Below are 19890 nucleotides of genomic sequence, written 5' to 3'. Positions count from 1 at the left end.
GGCTTTTAGTTTAAATTGTGGAAATATTTTGCTTTCAATAGCTTTCAGATCTTTTGCTGGGTATTTTTGCTTATGCGTCTGCATTAAGTAAGCCCATTTAACAAAACCTGATCCTCTTATAAACATGGAATAATGACAGTATCCCACATATGGGTTTCATTAATTTTTGCATGTTTTGAAGTTGCCTCTTTTTTTGTCCTAAAGGCAAACTTCAGAAACAGAAGAGACTAGTGCTGCATGATAGCCAAAAAGGACTAACTGAGAAATAATAACTTGGAGTAGTTAAATTATTTAACTGTTGTATAATAGGTTTTTTTTTTTCAATAGAGAGGGATGCTGCATAATCTGCATTCCTCCCAGTTGTTGTTAGTTGTTTGCTTTGATGGAACTGGCATCAGTTCTGCTGGTTATCTGCAAGCTTTTGTGCTCTTGATTCTTGTAAATGTTTTGGATTTTAGGCTGAAGAGAAAGCTTCATAACACTTTCCTCTTTCTTCTTAAGAAAACAAAACCAACTCTTTCCTTGAAGTCACCGGTGAGAAATCTCAGATGCTCCATTTTCTTTATTTGCAGCACAGCAATTTGCAGCTCCTGGGACAGTCCAAATCAGGATAACTCAGGGAAATTGCAGGATATAATAAATGCTGCTTTTTGACATTTTTGGTGCCATTTGTCATAATCCATTGTCTTAAATGTACTTATCTATTGAAAAAAGCTGTTAAAGATATGGAAATGCATCGTCTCTGGCAGGTGGGGAATGAAAGAGGGCAGCACAAAAACTCAGCAATTAAAACTTTCCTAAAGCACCTGTATTGTGCTGGCATTCCCTGTGTCTGCAGGGACATTCCCTAGCTTTAGCTGAGTGGAGAGGCACAGGAGCAGGGCTTGGGACCCATTATTCCAGTTAGGATTTAACCTTGCAACAACAAATGTTACTGTAGAGGGATCTTTGAAAAGCTGGTAGAGGTGTAGGATATATTAGTTTATAACCTTAGAATAAATATTTTATTCTTTTTCTGGAACAGCTTCAACTGTTGAGAAAATTCCTTATTACTGGTGATGCTTCCACGTATCTGGCTGAAATTATACATGTTTTATGCCTTGAAATTCCTTTTAAAATACTTTCTAAAATCAGGCTGTAAGGGAGCGCATACTCAGCCTGGATTGATGTAGCACTCCTTAATGATGGCTTTGTGGACCCAATGAATCCTTACCCTTGTATATACATCCTTAGTCCAGAGGGATGAAAGTGGGGTAAAAATGGATAAAACCAGGGTTTTTTCCACAGGGTCAACATTCTCTCCTGGGCTCTTGAGCTGTAAAGACATGTTTGTTTAATATTCTTTACAGAGGACTACCAGGGAAACGGATAAAACAGTGAGCAAAGGAATACTCATGTGGTCCTAAAGCAGACCTCCCAGGCAGGAGCTGGATTCCAAATGCCTCCTCTGAAAGTTTGCATTGGATTTCATTTCAGGTTTCCAAATGCATGGAGAGAGGGCACGAAAATATTGGTTGAGTGCGGGTGTAGGTAGCAGGGTAATCTGGAGTGGCTGTTATTGCTGGGAGAGGGGCTTGGCTGCACTCAGAGCATCTCAGTTACCCGTGGGGACTGAGATCCTCCTTCCCACAAAGCAAACAGAAAAATTGGAAGGGCAAAACAAATGCCACAGTGTCCTCAATCCACTGCCTTCATTAGCAGCCAGGCAAAAAGCTGACCTGGGAGTATGATGGGTGCCTTTGTACAGTGCTCTGCTTTCCCAACACTTCCCCTTCCAGATTTTCAATTACAAGATAAAAGAAAAGATAACTTTTTCCCTTTGGACAGAGTGCCTGGCCAGGACAATACACTGAGTCGTGTGGGCTTCCAAAGGGCTGAGTCCTAGGGACTTCAGTTAAAAAGGAAAAAAAAAAAATTAAAAAATAAAATAAGGGAAACTGAATCATTTTCTGGCAAGATTTATTCATTTGAATGACTTGTCTCTGTTTTTCAGTTAGATTACAGTGCCTTAAACTGTAGGCATGAAAGAATGGTAAAAGTTGAATAATTTCCTCAGTTCAAGATGTGTCATTTTTATATTGTCCATTAATTTCACTCACTCATGCCATGCGTCATTTTTGTTGTGCTTTATCCGCCAATTCATCTACATAATCTGCTGCCCTGTCTCTGTTTTTAGCTAAAGACATAATTCATCAGCTAGAACCATGCACCAGGCATTTCATGGCACTGATCTCGTGTTATGCTGAGGCATCCTGGAGTGGCTCAGGCGATGTCTGCCTGCTCCTGTGCCCTCCCCACAGCAGTGGGGATCATTTCAGAGCACAGGGATGTTTCCTGCACTCTGCCTTGTTTTCCTGCACAAAAACTTGAAATATTTTTTAACCTCATGTCTTGAACTGTAGAGATTCAATCTTTCTAGAATGTGTTGTTATGGGGGAGCAGAATGTGTTTTTAGTTGTATAAATCAGTACTTTCTTATATCCTGTATCTATCCCAATCATGTCAGAATATGCTTTTTTTATTTTGGATTATATAAAAATGAAAATGTCCTTTGATTTTTGAATTTGTAAGCTTTATAGATAATGAAACATCCCGTTTTTCTTGCATTTGAGACAAATGCAATGATCTCTTCCTTAACTCCTCTGTAGGACAAATTATTAGACATTGCTTGATTGGACTTGAGCAGGCCTTCAGGTATTTGAGGGATGGTCTGTGCAAACCAATTTCAAGGGGCTTGTATAATGTTTATGGTGGTTTAAAAACTCCTATAAATGCAAATTACTGTTTTAAATACTTCTGTCATTATCTTTCCAGATCCCCAATATTGTAATCCTTCCTTTATAGGAGAATCATAGTAATTAGCGAAGATTATCACTCATTGTATGCATGTAAAATTTACATGTTTATTGACAGCAACTGAAAGCCATAAAGGAAAACATAAGCAAATCTATTGTGACCAACTTTAGTGTAGGATGAGATTTTTAGGATGTTGAAACTCACAGAGCAATGCAACATGTCCAGTGCTTGACAGCAGAAGTATTTCTCCCAACTCCCATAACACGCTGAATAAATATCTGTGGGCTGGTCCAAGATCCCACAGCACTGCAGCCAGCTAGACATCCCAACTGCAGTTATTTTTGGTGAAGGAAGAAGCAGATCTTGCAAAGTGATGTAGAGTCAGCTGAGGGGTTGCTAATCTCTTGAGTGGGTTGTGTTTCTCCTGTAGCCATTTGGGAGCTGTAAGATGGGCAGTTGACTTCCTCTGGAAGGATGTTCAGGCATGTTCTGTGGCTGACCAAAGCTTCAGCATTTTTCTAAAAGTTATTTGGACAATAGAAATTCCTGAAAAATGTAGACTGAGTCTCTGAGAAATATTAGAAAAAGGGAAGGTCAGGAAGTGGCTGAAGGTCTCTCAAGGTGTTTTTGTATTTTCTCAAAACACGTGCTCCATATATCCGTGTCTGACAGCTTTCCAAGCCCTCCTCATTCCCTCATGGCTCTTTAGCTGTTTCTGTCTGGTTCTGTCTGAGCTCAAACACAGGCTGCAGCTGGACAGTGGATTGTTTGATGTTAAATTCAGGCCAGTCGTGTTGTCCCAAAGCATTGCTCTGTGAGGAAATGCCTCTCTCCAGACTTTGGTGTGAATATATGATTTAAATAGGGAAGTTTTGGGAGAGTCTCAGCCTGGAGAATAAAACTTGTGTTGGTATTGTGGATGATTTGGCCCAAGGATTAAATCAAACTGATGAATATGGAGGTGTTTTATGACTAGGATTGTGAAGGTTTGTTGCTGCATCACTGGCTTTCTCCCTTAAGAGTAGCATGGATTTGCCACAGGTGGTGGGGGACTGTCCATATCCCTCTCTGTGACTCCCTTTCTTTCTGTGCCCTACCTTGTAGGGGACTTCAAAATCACAGCCAGCCTTTTGAAGCCACTTGTAGCTTGCTGGGACACTGGTGGATCATGCCGTGGCCAGAGGGATGCAGCTCTGGTCTGATGTGCCACCACCCCACAGGGATGCAGACAGACAGGCACAGTGGGACTGGGTCAGCCACTAAACTCCTCTCAGTGTTGCAGTGCTCCTGCAATCATGAGAAATGCCATGAGATATCCAGGGCTCTTGACCAAGGTCTGTGGTGTGAGTGCTTGCTGTGGTCAACAGCAGCCTGGTCTGCTTCAGAATCCACATTTGAGTGTCCATCTTGGTCTGGTCTCACGTGGGTGCTGACCTCCCTCCCAGCAGACAGGATGGATGTGCTCTCCTTTCCAGACTGGACGTGCTCCTCTTACAGACTTTGCAGCATTAGAGTACAGGTTTTCCTTGCCTTATTTAGTTTTAGGAAAAAAGCGATTTGTTTTGTCTATCCTTGCAAGAGCCAGAAATGTAAAATTTTAAAAAGCCTTCCCAAAAAGCTGCTTTCTTTTAAGAAAAGAGCAATTGCAATTGTAATTCTTCTCTCTTACTGTCTGATGAATTTATTATTGCCTCATTTTAGTGCCCAAAAGTGGGTTTTGCCTTGCTTAAAAGAGGAGAATTTTTCCCTTTCATCTGCTGCTCCATTAGTTCCTATCAGAGTCATGGTTTAAAAAGTTAATGTGCCTGAGTATTTCTGCAGATTGCATCATTGCAGTGTTTCATAACGATATGGCAAAAGTAATTTGAAACAGATAACAATAGTTCAGTCTGTTTCAGGATAACCATGATTTCCTTGTCATTAAGAGGTCTGTTAGCGGGTGGAGGAGGAGGAGGAGGAGTTTTATCTGGATGAGTTACAGATCATATGGCGTGATCAAGTGTGGTTGCTCTTTTTTTTCTTCCCCCTCTTTTCCTTCCCTTGAAATCCGCAGCGCTGGACTTGGGTTTGGATATGAAATGATTGGATAGTTTCAAGCTCCTGGCTGCACAAAGTGGTGCAGAGCTTCCAGATGTTTTCAATAAGGAGCCCAGAACTGTCGCATCAGCAGCCGGTGGCCGGGGCTGCTGCTCGCGTCTCCTCTCCATTTTGAGCAACTCGCCGAAAAAAGAAAGAATTATTTACTTGTTAGAGTAGGTTTTTTCGATTTAATTTTTATTTTCTGACTGTCTGTTTAATTGTGTTTCAGAGCATAAATGCTATATGCTGTCTAAACACTTCTATGGCATTCAAGGACTGCCTAAATAGCTGGACAAAAGAGACTGGAAGCCTTTGTTCTGCTCCGTCCGGGCTGAGTCGTGTTCTGTGTCTGCCTGACAGTGCCTCTGTGGATGGCAGGCTGTGTGCAAGGCAAGATTTCTAGCCTGAAACAATGCAGCAAAAGCCCCACCTAATGTGGGAAGAGGGTGATGGTCTCCCAAGGGAGAGTGCGTCTGGCACATTATCTTCTACTTGTTTATATTACATTCCCTCCTCCCCCACCTTCCTTCAACGGCAAAGTCTGGAAATGAAGATGAGATGCACTTTGGGTGTCTGTAGTCGTCACTGGCCCCCTGATCTTTGCTGTGAGCCAGGAACATAACTACAGAAAAAACTCTTGGAGCAAATTAAGGATTTGGAAGCTTAAATTAAAAAGGGAGAGAAGGGAGAGAAGGGGTTATTTTTTTCTTGGTGTGTGTTGATTCTTTTCCTCTATGGGTGAAGGTGTAGAGGAGTCAAGGAGATCAACTGACAACCTTTACTAGATCTCGACACTTAATCAATGAGTAGGGCAGGTCATCATCTTGATTCACAGGACATGCACCAAGTCCTGGGACACATCCTGTGTCCGGAGTCACCCGGCCTGCTGTGGGTCTGGTAGCTTCCCTGGCTGCTTCTCTCCACCTGTCTGCACCTTCCACATGAGATTTCTGTTCCTTGCTGCCCCATGAAAGCCCCCACTGGTTTACTTGTGGCTTTTGGCCATCCCAAAATGGTTGTGCATAGCTCTGGAAAATTTGCCTCCTGCTGTGAAAACTGCACATTTCCCAGCATGTCTCCCATATGCTTTGATTTGAGATGTTTCTCATTTCCCCTTACCTGCAAGAAGGGGGAGGTAATGTGAGCCACAAAAGGCTGGGTGTTGTTGCAGCTGCAAGTTGGACCCATCTTGCATCTCTGTGGAAGATGCACTGTCACAGTTAGTGATCCTCACCTCCTCTGCATGGTGGGCATTCCTTGAGCCCTGCAGCTGGGCATCTCTTTCTGGTTGCCAGAGGAACTCTATGGATCAAAGGTGAGGTGCTTTAAATAGAGTGTCTGAGCAGAGCTGTGCAGTTGTTGTTAGGCTAAATCTTGGCTGGGTATATCAGCAGCTGTAATTAAATTTATTAACTCTATCTGCTGTATCAGTTTAAAAAAAAAAAGGTGCTCCATAATGAAACATTAGAGCATCATTAAGACACCATGACTGTTGCAAATTCCTACACCTGAACTAAATTCACATACTTTGTTTGTGGGTTCCTGTCTTGTAAATTTAGATTTGAGGAAATCCCTGCCTGCCTTTTATGGTAGTGTTTGAAGGGCTGGAATGCTGTCACAGCCATTTCTGATTCCTTGTCTCGATGGGCACATGACTGCTGGGACTCATTACTTGTGGAGAAAACTGGTGGCTCCAGAAAGTCCCCAAAGTACGACCACATTGTGCGTGTCCTAATACTGAAAGCAGAAGCTCTGCTCATTGTTGGAGAGAACGGAGTCATTGGCTGAGATCTTGAGCCAGGGATTGTAGCTGTAAGACGGCCTCGTAGAGGAATCCTCCTCAGTTCAGCTGGTGGTGTGGTGGAGATGAAGCTTTGGGATATGAGGGAGAGACTGGAGCGTAAGGGAAGTGTGGGGAGACCCTGGCACTGACTAACTAGGTAAGAGTGTACCTGTGTCCCCCACTGGGAGAGCTCACCTGCTGCGAGTCCCAGCCTGCTCCAGTGCCTGAGGATACGCTCAGCTGCAAGGCCCAGGGCCAGCCTTTGTGTCAGGGCTGGCCACGGTGTCATCCAGTCTCAGGAGAAGAAGCCCTTTGCTTGGTTACTGAGTCTGCTAAATCTGCAGGGTGTGCTTTTGTGTAGTCTGACTGTACAGAGGGGGTGGCACATCCAGGAGCTCACAGTAGCCTGTGGTGGTTCTGTAAACTCCTGCATTTTGCTGTTTTACCGAACAGGCACAGAAGGGAGTCAGTTCCTTTGTTACTCACAGGCAGGCTGTGGTGCAGCGTGTTCAGGCAGTCAGAACACTGGGTAGCACTGGGAAGAGAGAAGCTGGAGGACTTGATTGCAGCAGATGGGTTTAGATCTCCTTTGGAAGACTCATCTTGAATTCAGATGCCGAGAACTTGCATTTTATCCGTTCCAGTAGGCTGCAGGGTTTGAGTCACCTTTGCCAGAGTTTGAGCTGGTGGCCACAAATCTTCTTATACAGCCAGGGAGCCAGGACCACCCTACAGGACTGGATGAAAAGACCTACAACCCCCTAACTAAGCTCCAGGAGCGGAGCAAATCCCAGCAGCAGGAGGTGGGCCAGTTCTGCTGGCGCTGCCGAGGGTGGCTGTTGGAGGTCGGCAGTCAAACCTCGGGTTGATAAGTGTTATTTCCAATTCTGTGTTTTCTGCTTTCTAGGTTGGGATTAAAAAGTGCTGCATTTTCAGCTTTCCCATCTAGCAAAACAGCAAGTTAAGTTCTTGTCGCTACAAACTCCCAGTCTCCGAAAACTCTGCTTCCCCTTTTCTTCTCTCTTTTTTTCCCTTGCGTTTTTGAACCGCCCCCATTCCCTTTTGAATCAGTGAATGAGAGAATGTCTAAAGCCAGAGAAGTATGGAAAGATTTCATCCCTGGAGAGGTCAGGGTGGGGTGGAAAGCGGAGGGGGCTGCAAGGGGGCAGTTTGAAAACAGGAAACCATGTGGCAGTGAGCATGCAGGGCCCAGCTGATGTGAATGAGCTATTGAGAGCAGAGAGACTTGCGCTGGCCCCGGCATTAGAAAGACAAAAAACTTCAGGGGTTTTTTTCCCTCCACCCCCCAAGAAAAAAGCTCTCCCTTTCAGGCTAGAATAGAAGAGGGAAGATTGTATTTTCTAGACAACTAGTTGCTGAGATCTTTGCTCTGTGTTGAAAACAAACCAAGAAAAAAGTAAATGGCTGATTTCCTTTTTTTTTTTTTTTTTCCATGTGCGCTGATTAAATCATAAGTTTCCGTTCCTGGTTTAGGAAAGCATTAACCTTGAAACTGTCTTTCATTCACCTGGCCTGGGGGAGTGGGAAGAGTCTTTTTACCTCTTGAAAAACACGTCCCTTTGCTCTTAGTCTCGTTTTGGACCAAGCAAACACACCAAGTGCCTGCAGCCAGAGGTGGAAGAGGCTGGCAATGAAAAGCTGCTGCTTTTTCTTTTTCTTCCCCCACTCCCTCCTCTTTTTTTTTTCCTCTCTGTGAATCATGCTCCCACAACTGCAAAGTAAATTTGAAAGCCGGGAGAACACTGGTGCAGGACTAAAAAGGCAAGCAGTGACGTCCCAGCCCAAATCAGGAGGGAGTGGCTTTATTTCATTATTTTCTTTCCTTTTGCCCAGTGCTGTCATTAGAAATTTAAACTTAACGCAAACCCAAGCCGTCTTGCCCGGTGAACAGTGAACTGACTCGGAAGGAGGAAAGTACTTTTTTGTTGTTTCTTTCAGTGCATGAGGGCGTGAAAAACAAAACGCTTTGCTGACAGTATTTGCGTTGGATACGGAGATTGGTTTTTTGGTTTGTTTTTGTTTTCTTCCTGAATTAGACCCATCGTGGCTGAGCCTACCTTCTGCATTTCCACTTGGAGTGTCAGTATTCCTGCTGCACACATCTGGCTTTTGTTCTCTTTTCGGGCAGGATTTTCATTCTGGTGCTTTTTGGATATCAAAGTTGTCTGGAAAACAATTTTTTGTTATTATTACTGTAACAGGAAGGCTGATACCATTCTTAGCCGTCGCAAAAAAAAATAATCCTATATGTATAAAGCTGTCTTCAAATATCTTTTGTTTGCTATAAGTTCCTGCATTGCCTGTATAAGCAAATCTGTTCCGAGAAGACTTTATCAGCCGGGCGCAGCGCTGGGATTTTCGTTTTCCTGTTAAGAAGCTCGGGCAGGCTGGTGTGCTGAGACACAGGGACTCCTCTGAGCACGGATGTGAGAGGTCTGGGACTGTGGTGAGCCCAGGGTTCATGGTGGGCTCTGCTGCTCTGCTCCCAGCTCTTTGGACAAAATGTACGAACGCCACAAGAGGCGATACAGCCTGTGCGACATTTCCAAGGTGGACAGGACTGTAGATGTTGTGTTGTTAAAGGTATGATGTTTGTATATATTTATTTATGGGTTCCCTTCCCTATGTCCAGGGGGTCAGTCTGTTCCTTGCCGTACTTGTGTCCCTCGGGATGATGCAGAGGGGAGGGACAGGTAGAAGAGCTCTTGCCCTTCAGCATGGACATGGTTTTGAGTGTTATCAAACCATATCATGCCAAATATTATTATCTCTGCAACTAGATAATATCTTGCGGCATGCACTCTTTGGGAGAGCTCCCTGGCCATCTTTCCTGCCCTCTGCCCTTAAACAGTCCCTGATTTGAAATCCCAGGTGGGTCTTTTGTGTGAGGGGAAAAGGGTTTCCATTTCCAGTGCTTACTTTTGAGATTGAAAGGCACATGTTCCCCAAAAGATGCATTCTGCCAAAAAAAAGCATGGTGGATCCTCCTTTGCCTCTGTTTTTTGTTTGTGTTAGGGGAGTTGCTGTCAGTCGTGTTGTTTGGGTTTGATTTTGTCTGAGGATGGGTTGGAGCAAGAATCAGGAGTGGCTCTTGGCTAATTGTCCCAGTGTGTTCCTCCTCTAATCTAAAATTAGCAAGTGCTCCACCAAATGGCACAATGGCAGTCTGGGAATGTCCTGTCTCTGTAACAGCTTTGTGGAGCTTCAGCAGTTTCCTGGCAGAGTGGATGGAAATAGGAGAGAAGCCAGAGGGACTGCAAAACACAGCCCAATTCAGAGATCTTAACTGCTGGAAGAGCATTTCCTTTCCCTCTCCCTTTTTCTCTTTTCTCTTCTTAGCTGAATCAGTGAGATTCTACATGATCATATGGCTTCCTTTTTTATGATTTTTGGTTCATGCTGTTGTTTCCAAGTCAAGACAAGAATATATAACAAATTTATTTTCAATTAATTCTTGTTCTACATTATCTGCACTAAAATAGACCTAGCTCTTGTTACCTTGCTTTGTTATGAATGAAAGTGTTTTCCTTTAATTCAATGTACCCAGTGGTTTTGGTGGCACAGATAGCTGTAAGTTGTTTTCTCTACCAGCTCAGTTTTTTTGAGTATTTTAGAACTCTGATGTTACTAATGCTGGTTGGGGATTGAATCCCACGATATTAAGTCTATACACACAGTATGAGTCATTAAAAATGTTGTTGTATTGTGCACACACTATTTCTGTGTAAGTAATAGTGTGTGCACAATTCTTAATAATTCTTGGGAGGAGACTTGGTACCTCTGATAATTTTGGTTGCCAATAAAAAGCTCAATCTTTTTCTTTATGAAGAGTATCTGAATGCCTGGGTTGAAATACAATTCACTAGAATTATCCAGCTTCAGTATTCCTGATGTCATCAGTTCCTTAAATTAGTTTTTGTTCAGAAAAGCTTAGATTTTATAACAAAATGTGGCTCTTGTTAGTTCCAACTGGTATTTTCCTAATTGAGTTTCAGGACTGTGGGTTATGCTGTCTGTTCCTGCAAATGACTCAGTGTCCGTATATGTGTGCGTGTGTGCACGCATTGCTGCTCCCAACATGGGCTGTACAGCCTGCAGATGTTTAAAATAGGAGGGTGCTGGTGACAGCTACAGCTACAATCAACTCTAGCTCGATTTTCAGTCATCCTTCATGTTTTCTCTGGTTCCTATAACATAACTGGTAGATGGAATTGAATTTTGATGACCTAGGGATCCAAGCCAGCGCCTGAGTGCGTCAGTAGCAGATCATCTCTTGACGTTAATGGGAGTTGGATCAGGCCCTTAATGAGGGAGCTGGGGGTGGGGTTTCTGTTGGGTTTGGTTTTCATTAAAATACTGAAATAAAACCATACCTTATCTAGGCCATTGTATTTTGGGGAGTTAAGAGGACAGTGTTTCTTAAATACTGAAAAGCAAGTACATGTCCTTAGGAAAAAGTAAACTCAAATTGGATCCATCAAGAGTGTTTGAGTTGACGAAATTTTAACAAGATACCTGCAAAGCACCAAACAGGTTTCAATTTGGCTGCAGGTTGACTCAGACAAACTGTCATTTCTTGCGTAGTAGATGAATATATTCTTTGCTTCATTTTAAGGTAGGGAACTCAGTAGTCATAGAATTCTTTAGATTTAAAGGACCTTTAAGATCATCAAGGCCAGCCATTAGCCCAGCACTGTCAAGTCCACCTTTAAACTATGTCCCTCAGTGCCACGTCTATGCATCTTTTAAATACCTCCAGGGATGGTGACTCAGTCATGACATAGGAAAGAAAATCAGCTGCTGAAAAAGGACAATGGGAACAAGTGGTGAAGAAAGAATTTTGGGTACTAAATGTTTATAGATGAGATTATATTTGTGTTGATTGCATCCATTCTTAGACAGAATAGCAAAAGAACATTTGGTTCCTAACCATAATTTTGTCATTTGTAGGGCCACTGTCTTGAGATTCAATTTTTCCATGTTTAGATTGAGCCTGAAACAGTGGCTTGTGAAGTTATGAAAAAAATGAACCTCAGCAATTTTGAGGGTTGATGCACACAATTATTTTTGGCTTTAGCATAGTTTCTTCCTCTTCTGCACATATGAAAAAGCAAGAGGCAGCAGGTTACCAGCAGGGTCCCAGTCCTGTTGGAGGTAGGACTTCATCCTAGGAAAAAATTCCTTACTGTGAGAGATGTGAGGCCCTGGCACAGCTTGTCCAGAGAAGAAGCTGTGGGATGCCCCGTCCCTGGAGGGGTTCAAGACCAAGTTGGGTGGGAATTTGAGCAACCAGAGAAAGGTGTTGGGTTTGCATCATCTTCAAGGTGCCTTCCAACCCAAACCATTCTATGATTCCATATTCTGGGTCCTTTACTGGCTGCTGCAGCAATGCAAACTCGATGAACTTGGATCCTGAACTTAGTGAATGCAGGGAAGCCTGGATGATGCAGAAACAACATAAAAATTTGCTGTCATTGTTCCTGCTGGGTTTGCATTGTAGCAGATGAGGGAGAAGTTGTGGGGTGTGTGGGATGTCTGCTTGTCTGAACATTTTGCTGAGCTCTGAGCAGCTACGTGCAGGGTAAAGCAGTCTGTGCTATGTTATTGCAAGCCCAAAATGGGAAGTCTCAGTGTGCCCATGTGTGCCTTGGCAGCCCTGTCTCATTTTTATGTTGTGCCTGCTACCACAAATAAAACTACATGGACAGGATACAAAAACCACACTGGCTGGCACCTTGCAGACACATGTGAAGTCAGACAGGCGTTCAATGGGGATGAACAGGCAGTGCTTTGCAAAGTTACAAAGTAAGAACTGGACTTGCTTTGGGAATAGGAGACTGAGTAATCACAGCTGGGAATGTTTTCTCACAGTTTTTGCCTGTATCTGCATTTCACCTCTGTATGTGAATGCTGAAGCTGTTAAGGGCAGGCATCAGAAATAAATTTTTTCGTAGCTGGGGCAATGAGATTTGATTTATCAGCTTTTCATATGAACCAATCCCATTCAGCTTCTAGCTGAAGATCAGAACATTATTAATGGAATTTAAAACAGCATTGATAATTAATCAAGGTATTTTGAAATTAAAAGGACAGCACTATTAATTAGTTGTTCTTCCTGGCTGCTCTGGTAGCTTTACTCCAGCATCAGGGAAGATGCTGTGATTGATGCCTGCCCACCTAATGCAAAGTGCCATTTACAGCATCCAAAGCTAAAAGCAGTCTGTGGAGAAGTCCCTGAAACCAGACTTCCTTACATTTTATGCTGAAGTTTTTTCTTCCTTATTGACACATAAACAAATTCATTCCTTCTTTGGAGTTACTCTGGGGAAAGGATATCCCCAGCTGATGGGTATGTGGTGTTCATCAAATTTTGTGGGCCTAAAATCACTAAGTTTTAATCTAACATCTGTCTATGCTCTTCTGGTCATTAAAGGATAGGAGGAGAGGAGTGTCTTTAGAATGATGTAGAGAGTTTTTGAGTTTTTCTGTTTGTGTCTCATGTAGAATTACGGCTGGGAGGGCAGCTTAAATTAAATTACTGTGTTTTCACATTAGGCACATAGATATTTGTGGGAATTTGGCTCCCATATTAGCTAAGAGATGGTTTTTTTGGGAAAGCAAATGCTGTTATTTTTGAAGCTTAATTAAAGTCTGTTGACTTTTAGTTTTGCTGGTGGAGGACATCGCAGTGCTAAGGGCTGGAAAATGTACTTGGGGCACACGTTCCTTTTCCCTGCTGGGACATTGCAGGGGAATAAATGCACTCTAGGAATTCAATGTTGCTCTTGCACCATAAAGAGCTAATTTATTCAGTCATGTAACATGTCCTGTGCTTGTGGGAGCCTTTTTTGGTGAAATCCTTTAATATAGTTTTCTATAGCACTACTGGCTTGTTACTATGAGAAAGGTCAGTTTGGACGTCCTTGAAAAAATGTCTTGATATGGTGTCACCAGCTCTGTAAAGATAAAAGACTCAGTGTAGCATATTCACAGTGCTAGAAGAAAAAATCTTCATAGAAATAATTGCAGAAATGCAAATGTTGTCCCTTTTGGCATACATTTGAGAAGGTCTTTGGGTTCTGCATCCACCTGTTAATATTGTCCCCCAGAGCTAAGAAAATACACAGGGAGATTATCAAAATAATCTAAATAAAAAATAAATGTGGAACTTGCAAGCAAATTGATATGTCTGCTCTTAATATTGTCTGGCAAGATGATTGCCAAAGCAGTGATTGTTGCTCTTGATGTGAGTTTTGTGTGTATGGAGTCTTTCTGCAGTAACAGATGTTGAAGGAAAACAGTGGAAATTCCTTCCCCAGATGTCCCATCCTTTATGTTCCTTTTCAAACTGTTTTGGAGGATCTTGAAAGGTGTTTTTTGTGAAGGGGGTAAATCAAATGTTGCTTTAGTTTCTAGTGCAGGAATTGCAGGCAACTGGATAATTTCACTTTAAATTGAATTGTAAAGTTAAAAGTTGGTCAACATAAACACTGAATTCCAATTATGTGGGTTTTTTTAATCCTGTAGGAAGTTTTCAGGAATGGGAAATTCCTAGAAAATAATTGCAATATGCATAGAACTTAAAAAAAAATCATTGTATCGTTTCTGCTTATGAAACAAATTAATTATAATTGAATTTATAGTATTGCTTTTTCTACTACTTTTATTCTACAATGGGTATTTAAGATGGGTATTACTCAGTGTGGTGCACAATTACTTAATGATACACCAAGCAAGCTACAATTACTCTCCTAAATATTTTCCTATGTGCAGTAGTATCTGGTTTTAGCTGCAAGGTAGATCATAGTCTGGAAGTTGGGGAAAATAAAAGGAGAAAAATGGAAACTTGCACGTTTAGGACAAAGTTAAAATAATATGGAGGGAAGATGAATCTCCAGGGATCTGCTCGGAAATGAAAGTTAAAGTCATCTGGTTCCTTGTGCTCTGGAGATGTTGATTTATATCACGACCAGTGAGGTTGACAAGTGCAAACTTTTGCAATAGCAAAAGATTTCCTGAAAGGTCAGTGTGTTCTCTTTATTGTGAAATAGAAGGCAAGAAGAGTTAAAATAAAACCAGAGAGAGAGAAAAAGGACTTTTCCATTCTGAAGATGTAGGCGAGGTAGATAGGAGCCAGGTAGTCCCTGTCCCCTGAGAAGCCTGTTCCTAGAGAGCCTCCAGCCCACGGCTCTGCCCTAGGTATTGTTGGAGTGTCTTTGAGAAGGAGGTCCTGAGCCTGGTTTTATGAGCAGGCACAACACTGCAGTAGATTAGGTAATTCCTTGTCCAAGACCAAGGGGAGAGGAAGGAAGAGCCTGGGTGTGGAGTCTGCTGTCACTCACAGTTCCTGTGGGACAGAGGACATCTCAGCCCGGCGTGTCTCACACCTTGTCCAGCACTGTCCTTTTCTTTTGCATTAAGTCACATCAAGTTTCAAGTTCAGAGTCTGCAGGAAGATGTCCCCACAAGTCAGGAAATACCTGTGTGTGCCCAGAAAGAGCAATGAAGCCATCTGTTGCTCGCAGCTCCAGCTGGTGTCCTAAAGGCATCTTTGAACATTTAGCCTGCTGGTGTTTCACAGGCAAACAGAAAGTCCTGCAGGATTCAGTTTTTGGTTGCCTGGGGATGTGCTTCCATGATTCATTCTGTGTCTGAGCTGCAGATAAACACATTCAGGCTTCTGTATGGAAAAATAGCTGGCTCTCTCCTGGCATTTCTTCAAAAGCTGTGTATTGAAACTCTGTTCCCACAGGCTGTTTCATATTCCCTCTGCCACTGGAACAGCGCTGCACCCTCTGTTCCCGCTGCAAAGACTTGGGATGCCTGGAATCAATGAGCTGTAATCAGTGTGGGCAAGCAAGAAGGTGTGGGCTTTTATCATCTTCTGTGGCCACCAGCCTGTGGTCCTGTTGTTGGGCTTCTCTCAGCAAAGCAAGAAACTGGGGGGAAAGGGAGGAATTTTCTCATATGCAATGCAGACGTGTCTGCAAAATCCCAAGACAACCTCATTTCAGATTTCTCCATACTGGTGCATTCCCCAGCTCCTGATGTTCAGGTGCTTTTATAAAGACAATTTTCTCTCCAGCTCTCACTGTCTGTACCTGTAGTCCCTAGTCCTGAGTAAATACAGGCAGAATTCAGGTGCTGAGGAGGGATCCCAGTACTCAGTATAGGGCTGTGGATAGTGGGGTTTGTGTTTTGAGTATCTATGGACCACCCAGTTCCCTGAGAGCATGCAGTGAACCTCCTCCAAGCCTGTCGGGGCTCGTTTTGGCCTAGGGATTACTTGTATATAGTAGTGGTTTCCTTTGTTTTTGTTTTGATGGTGATTATTATTTTTCCTGAATTAGGGCTACTGAAATAAATGCTTTATTTCTGATGTTTTATTTTGTACATAATCAAGTATATCTGAAGCAGCACCTTAAACCTCAGTGTTGCTCTCTCATTACTTTTTTTAATAGAGAAAAGCAGACGTTTTCAATACTTGGCAAAGCCACAGGGCTGAGGAGAGAGCTGGCTGGGAAATTGGAAAAATGCTCAAATCTTTTTTTGAAAAAATGCCAATGTCTATAATGCATTTTCAGTGAATGACTCAATTGGTTCTATTAAAGGAAAATATATAATGTTAATTCAGCCTAATATGGCTTATTCAACAGACAGCTTGAACCTCTTCCTATTTTGCTTTCTTACTGCTAATTACTGAATGGGATGTTTAATTATTCATTTCCAGTAGTGGATACCAGTATAAATCAGGAGCAGTTCCTTTGAATTTGATGGTGATTTGTTTAAAATGAAGAAGGGTCAGACTCTTCTTAAGGAGGAAAGGGGGAGGTGTAAGTCAGTCAGAAGGAGACAGAATTTGATTTTGTATCTGAAATAGGTCATTCCTTCATTTGTGTGGACTTGAGCACATTTGCATTTGTCCTTCTATGTGTGTTCAGCCTCAATCTCTAGATTTGGCTTTAATAAAATGTAGGAATGTGTGGTGCAAATTTATTCTGCTTTGTCTAGAGAGAAAAGAATAATAGCATGGTATTTATTGACTTTGCAGTCATAAAGTGGTATTTATTGACTTTGCAGCTCTTTTTAGACTAAAAAAAGAATAAATTTTGTGGTTAAGTTTAGATGCTAAGGTTAGATACCACACAGCTTCTCTCAGAACAGGGCGTGTCTTCTGTTGAAAGAATCAGAACATGACCCGCTGTTCCTGCAGCAGTTAAAATGCAACATCCTTGTGTTACTTTGGAAAGCAAAAACCCCTTTGTTTTGAAGTTTTGCTCTCAAATCCTTTTTCAGTTTGAAGACTGCTTCTCTTTTCCTCGCTGCCTCTCATTTAATATGGATGTATTGTATGTAAAAGGGAGAAAATGGATACACGGGTGTGTGTGGAGCAGAGGTGCAGGGAGCACTGGGATTTTAGATGTGTGTACATAAAGAAATGTGGTGGGGTCTTGGGTGAATATCTGTATAATGCAGTCAGGGAGTAAGAACTACACAATGTACATTATCCCTAAGGAAAATAGCCTGCAAAATTCTCTGGAGGTGGGAGGGGCATCTAGTGGGACATGCACTGAGGTCACCCCAAGACCTGACTCCGGTAGAGCTCAACATCTTCACCTCTCCTGGGAAACTCCTGCTCATTTTTCCCCTCTCAAAACTTCTCTGTTCCTTCCCTGTCTCTGTCAGCAAGAGCTGCTGACTGGAGAAGGTCATGGCATCCTCTCCACTGGAGGATTTTAAGGGCACGCTGGATTAGAACCTCTCAGATGATAATTGAGCCTCACTTGGTGCAGCAGGCCGGGACTAGCTGACCTGTCAAAGGCCCTCCCAACCCCATTTTGTCATCGCACAAGTATGGAGGAGGACAAAGCCTGAGGAAGAAAAATGTGCTGTAGCAAGTAGCTGCCAGGTGTGGGGGAGTGCAGGGTTGCCTGTGTGCTGTGGAGAGCAGGAGGTGCTGGCAGGAGCCCCTCGGGTGACGGGCAGGGGACGCCGCCAGAGCAGGGAGGAGCCAGCCAAGGCCTGCAGTAACACATTCCATGATCTCAGGGAGAGAGGAAACAAGGACGTGGGTCATTAGTCAAAGCAGCACGTCAGGTCAAGGGCAGGAGAGGCTTGGGTTTAATTTATTTAAAAAAATAAATAATAAGAAAGTAAAACCAGTGCGTTTCATAACATAGGAGAAAGGAGAACATTGAGGGGATGGGAATACAGCAAGGGACTGCAAAAATAGAGGAGGATCATGGAGCAGATTTGAACATAGGTCAGAGGCTAAAAGTAAATAGTAAAAATTTGCTATTTGAAAGGGAGGAAAGAAAATTATTTCAGGAGATAAAAGGAAAGCCAGAGAGAGGGTAGGAGAAATACTTGTCATAAAAAGATCAGGCTGTCATCCATTTCAGTAGCTTTCTTTTAGCTACAACTTAACATGTGAGATCCTGTGAGTTGAGACAGGTCAGGAGGGGAAGTAACTCTGGGTTTTGTGGTGTGGGACAGGTGAGATTTGCATGCATTTGACAGTAAGTCAAGGCATTTGGCTCAAAGAAATGGCAGAGAGACTAAAAGGACTTCCTGAGTCTGCCAGCTGCATACGAAAGTGATGGAAAGTGAATATTGGATGAGCCAAGGATTGTGGATAGTGCAGCAGACTTGTGAGTCAAAATGTTGGACAACATAACCCGAGTGAGAAAGATGAAAGCACAGGCAGAGGGAGGAGGAGGCTGAGAACAGATCAGTCATCCTTGCTGAAAGACTGGGAGTCATGGAAAGGGTGAAGGACGGGGTGAGGTGATAAGGGTTGATGTTGAAATAAACCATGTGATGTGTCTTAGTGTTAAAATGGGCGTTTCTATCATCATCATTTCAGTTAATGCAAGCCCAAAGTGCTTCTGGTTCTCACCATGACCTGGGCACTTCCCAAGGCCTCTATTCCACATCACCAGAGCATTTTGCTATCTCTGAGCTAATTATCTGTACAGCAGTATGGGTGGTGAGGAATTTCTGTTTTGTAGGTAGTGAACTGAGGCATAAAGCAGAAGAGTATTTTCCTGCAGTCCTGCTACAAGTGGAGTTGGGACTTGAAGCCAAGGTTATCCAGTCCTTTACTAGTAGCTTAAACACTGACTCATTCTCCCTCTGATCTCCTTCCTTGAGCAGGAGCCACCTTGAAATCAAGCTTTCCATGGAGAAATAAAGGGTTTTGGCATATTCTAATGGTTTGTTTAGTGATGCAGAAAAGAATAAAATCATATGTTACTTTTGACATTTTTATTATTGGGAAAAAATTAAGCTATAACTCTCTATCTGCTGGTTGATGCAGAGGGATATTGGAGAAGAGACTAACAGGGGTGAGAGTGGCCTTTCCCTGATGTGCTGTGATGTGTTTTCCAGATAAACCGTGGGAGCTGGTGTCCTCTGGAGCCATGTCCTGACCCCTCCCTGCTGGAGCACAAGCGCACGCGGGAGTCTCCAGGTGAGCCAGACCAGCAGCCCTCCTCCTCACCTTTTCTGTCCCTCCTTTCCTCCCTGTCCTCCTCACCTTTTCTATCCCTCCTTTTCTCCCTGTCCTCCTCACCTTTTCTATCCCTCCTTTCCTCCCTGTTTTTGACACCCTGGCCTGGATGGGGAAAACACATAAATTAAAGAAACTGTGTAATGACTGTGCTGTGAGTCATTGTTAGCACATGGCTGCAGCACTTGACTAGCAGGGAGCTGTGTAGTGTGTCACCGTCTCAAATAAATCTGCATTTCAACTGCTTCAGTATTTTGATATTTCTCCCCCCCTCTTTTTTTTCTAAATAAGTTTGAAAGATCTTGTGAGGAGCACACAGACATGGTTTCTAGCTAAAAGGATAATACGATAAAAGAAAAAAGCCAGAAATTTGAACTCCTAAATCCATATTTCATCCCAAATAAGTGGCTTGAGATTTTTACTTTTTTCCCCCCTCCGAAAGTTGCCATGATTCCAGGCTCAGGAAGCAGGAAGGCTGTTCAGAGCCATGGTTCCCACACCCTGCCCACCAGCTGTGCCAAGCTCCCATCCCAGCCCTGCGTGCTGGCTGCTGCTTTCTGGCTCTTCCACTGGGACAGAAAATCTAGTCTGGGCAGGCTTCAAAGAAGGGTTGGTGTCCAAGATAAGAAAAAAAAGCATTTCCTTTCACTGGATTATGCATGTTCGAAACAAATAGAGTAATTTATCAGGGCCCTGAATA

General features: G+C 43.0%; 1 protein-coding gene across 8 annotated transcripts in view; it reads left to right on the top strand.

The window, feature by feature from the left end:
- AKAP13 (A-kinase anchoring protein 13) overlaps positions 1–19890 on the top strand; it is a 203814-nt gene that overhangs the window by 124155 nt on the left and 59769 nt on the right. For 5 of the 8 annotated variants that reach the window (XM_064389510.1, XM_064389509.1, XM_064389508.1 and 2 more), the window contains one exon: positions 19070–19151. In XM_064389510.1, coding sequence (XP_064245580.1) covers positions 19070–19151 — 82 coding nt within the window. Of the gene's footprint in view, positions 1–6796; positions 6816–8837; positions 9263–19069; positions 19152–19890 lie in introns of those variants that run through there. The other 3 variants (XM_064389513.1, XM_064389512.1, XM_064389515.1) reach the window with 2 other exon arrangements.

The sequence above is a fragment of the Passer domesticus genome, chromosome 14, assembly GCF_036417665.1.
Source record: "Passer domesticus isolate bPasDom1 chromosome 14, bPasDom1.hap1, whole genome shotgun sequence".
In the NCBI taxonomy this organism is placed as follows: Eukaryota; Metazoa; Chordata; class Aves; order Passeriformes; family Passeridae; genus Passer; species Passer domesticus.
This window is presented reverse-complemented; position numbering and strand designations above follow the sequence as displayed.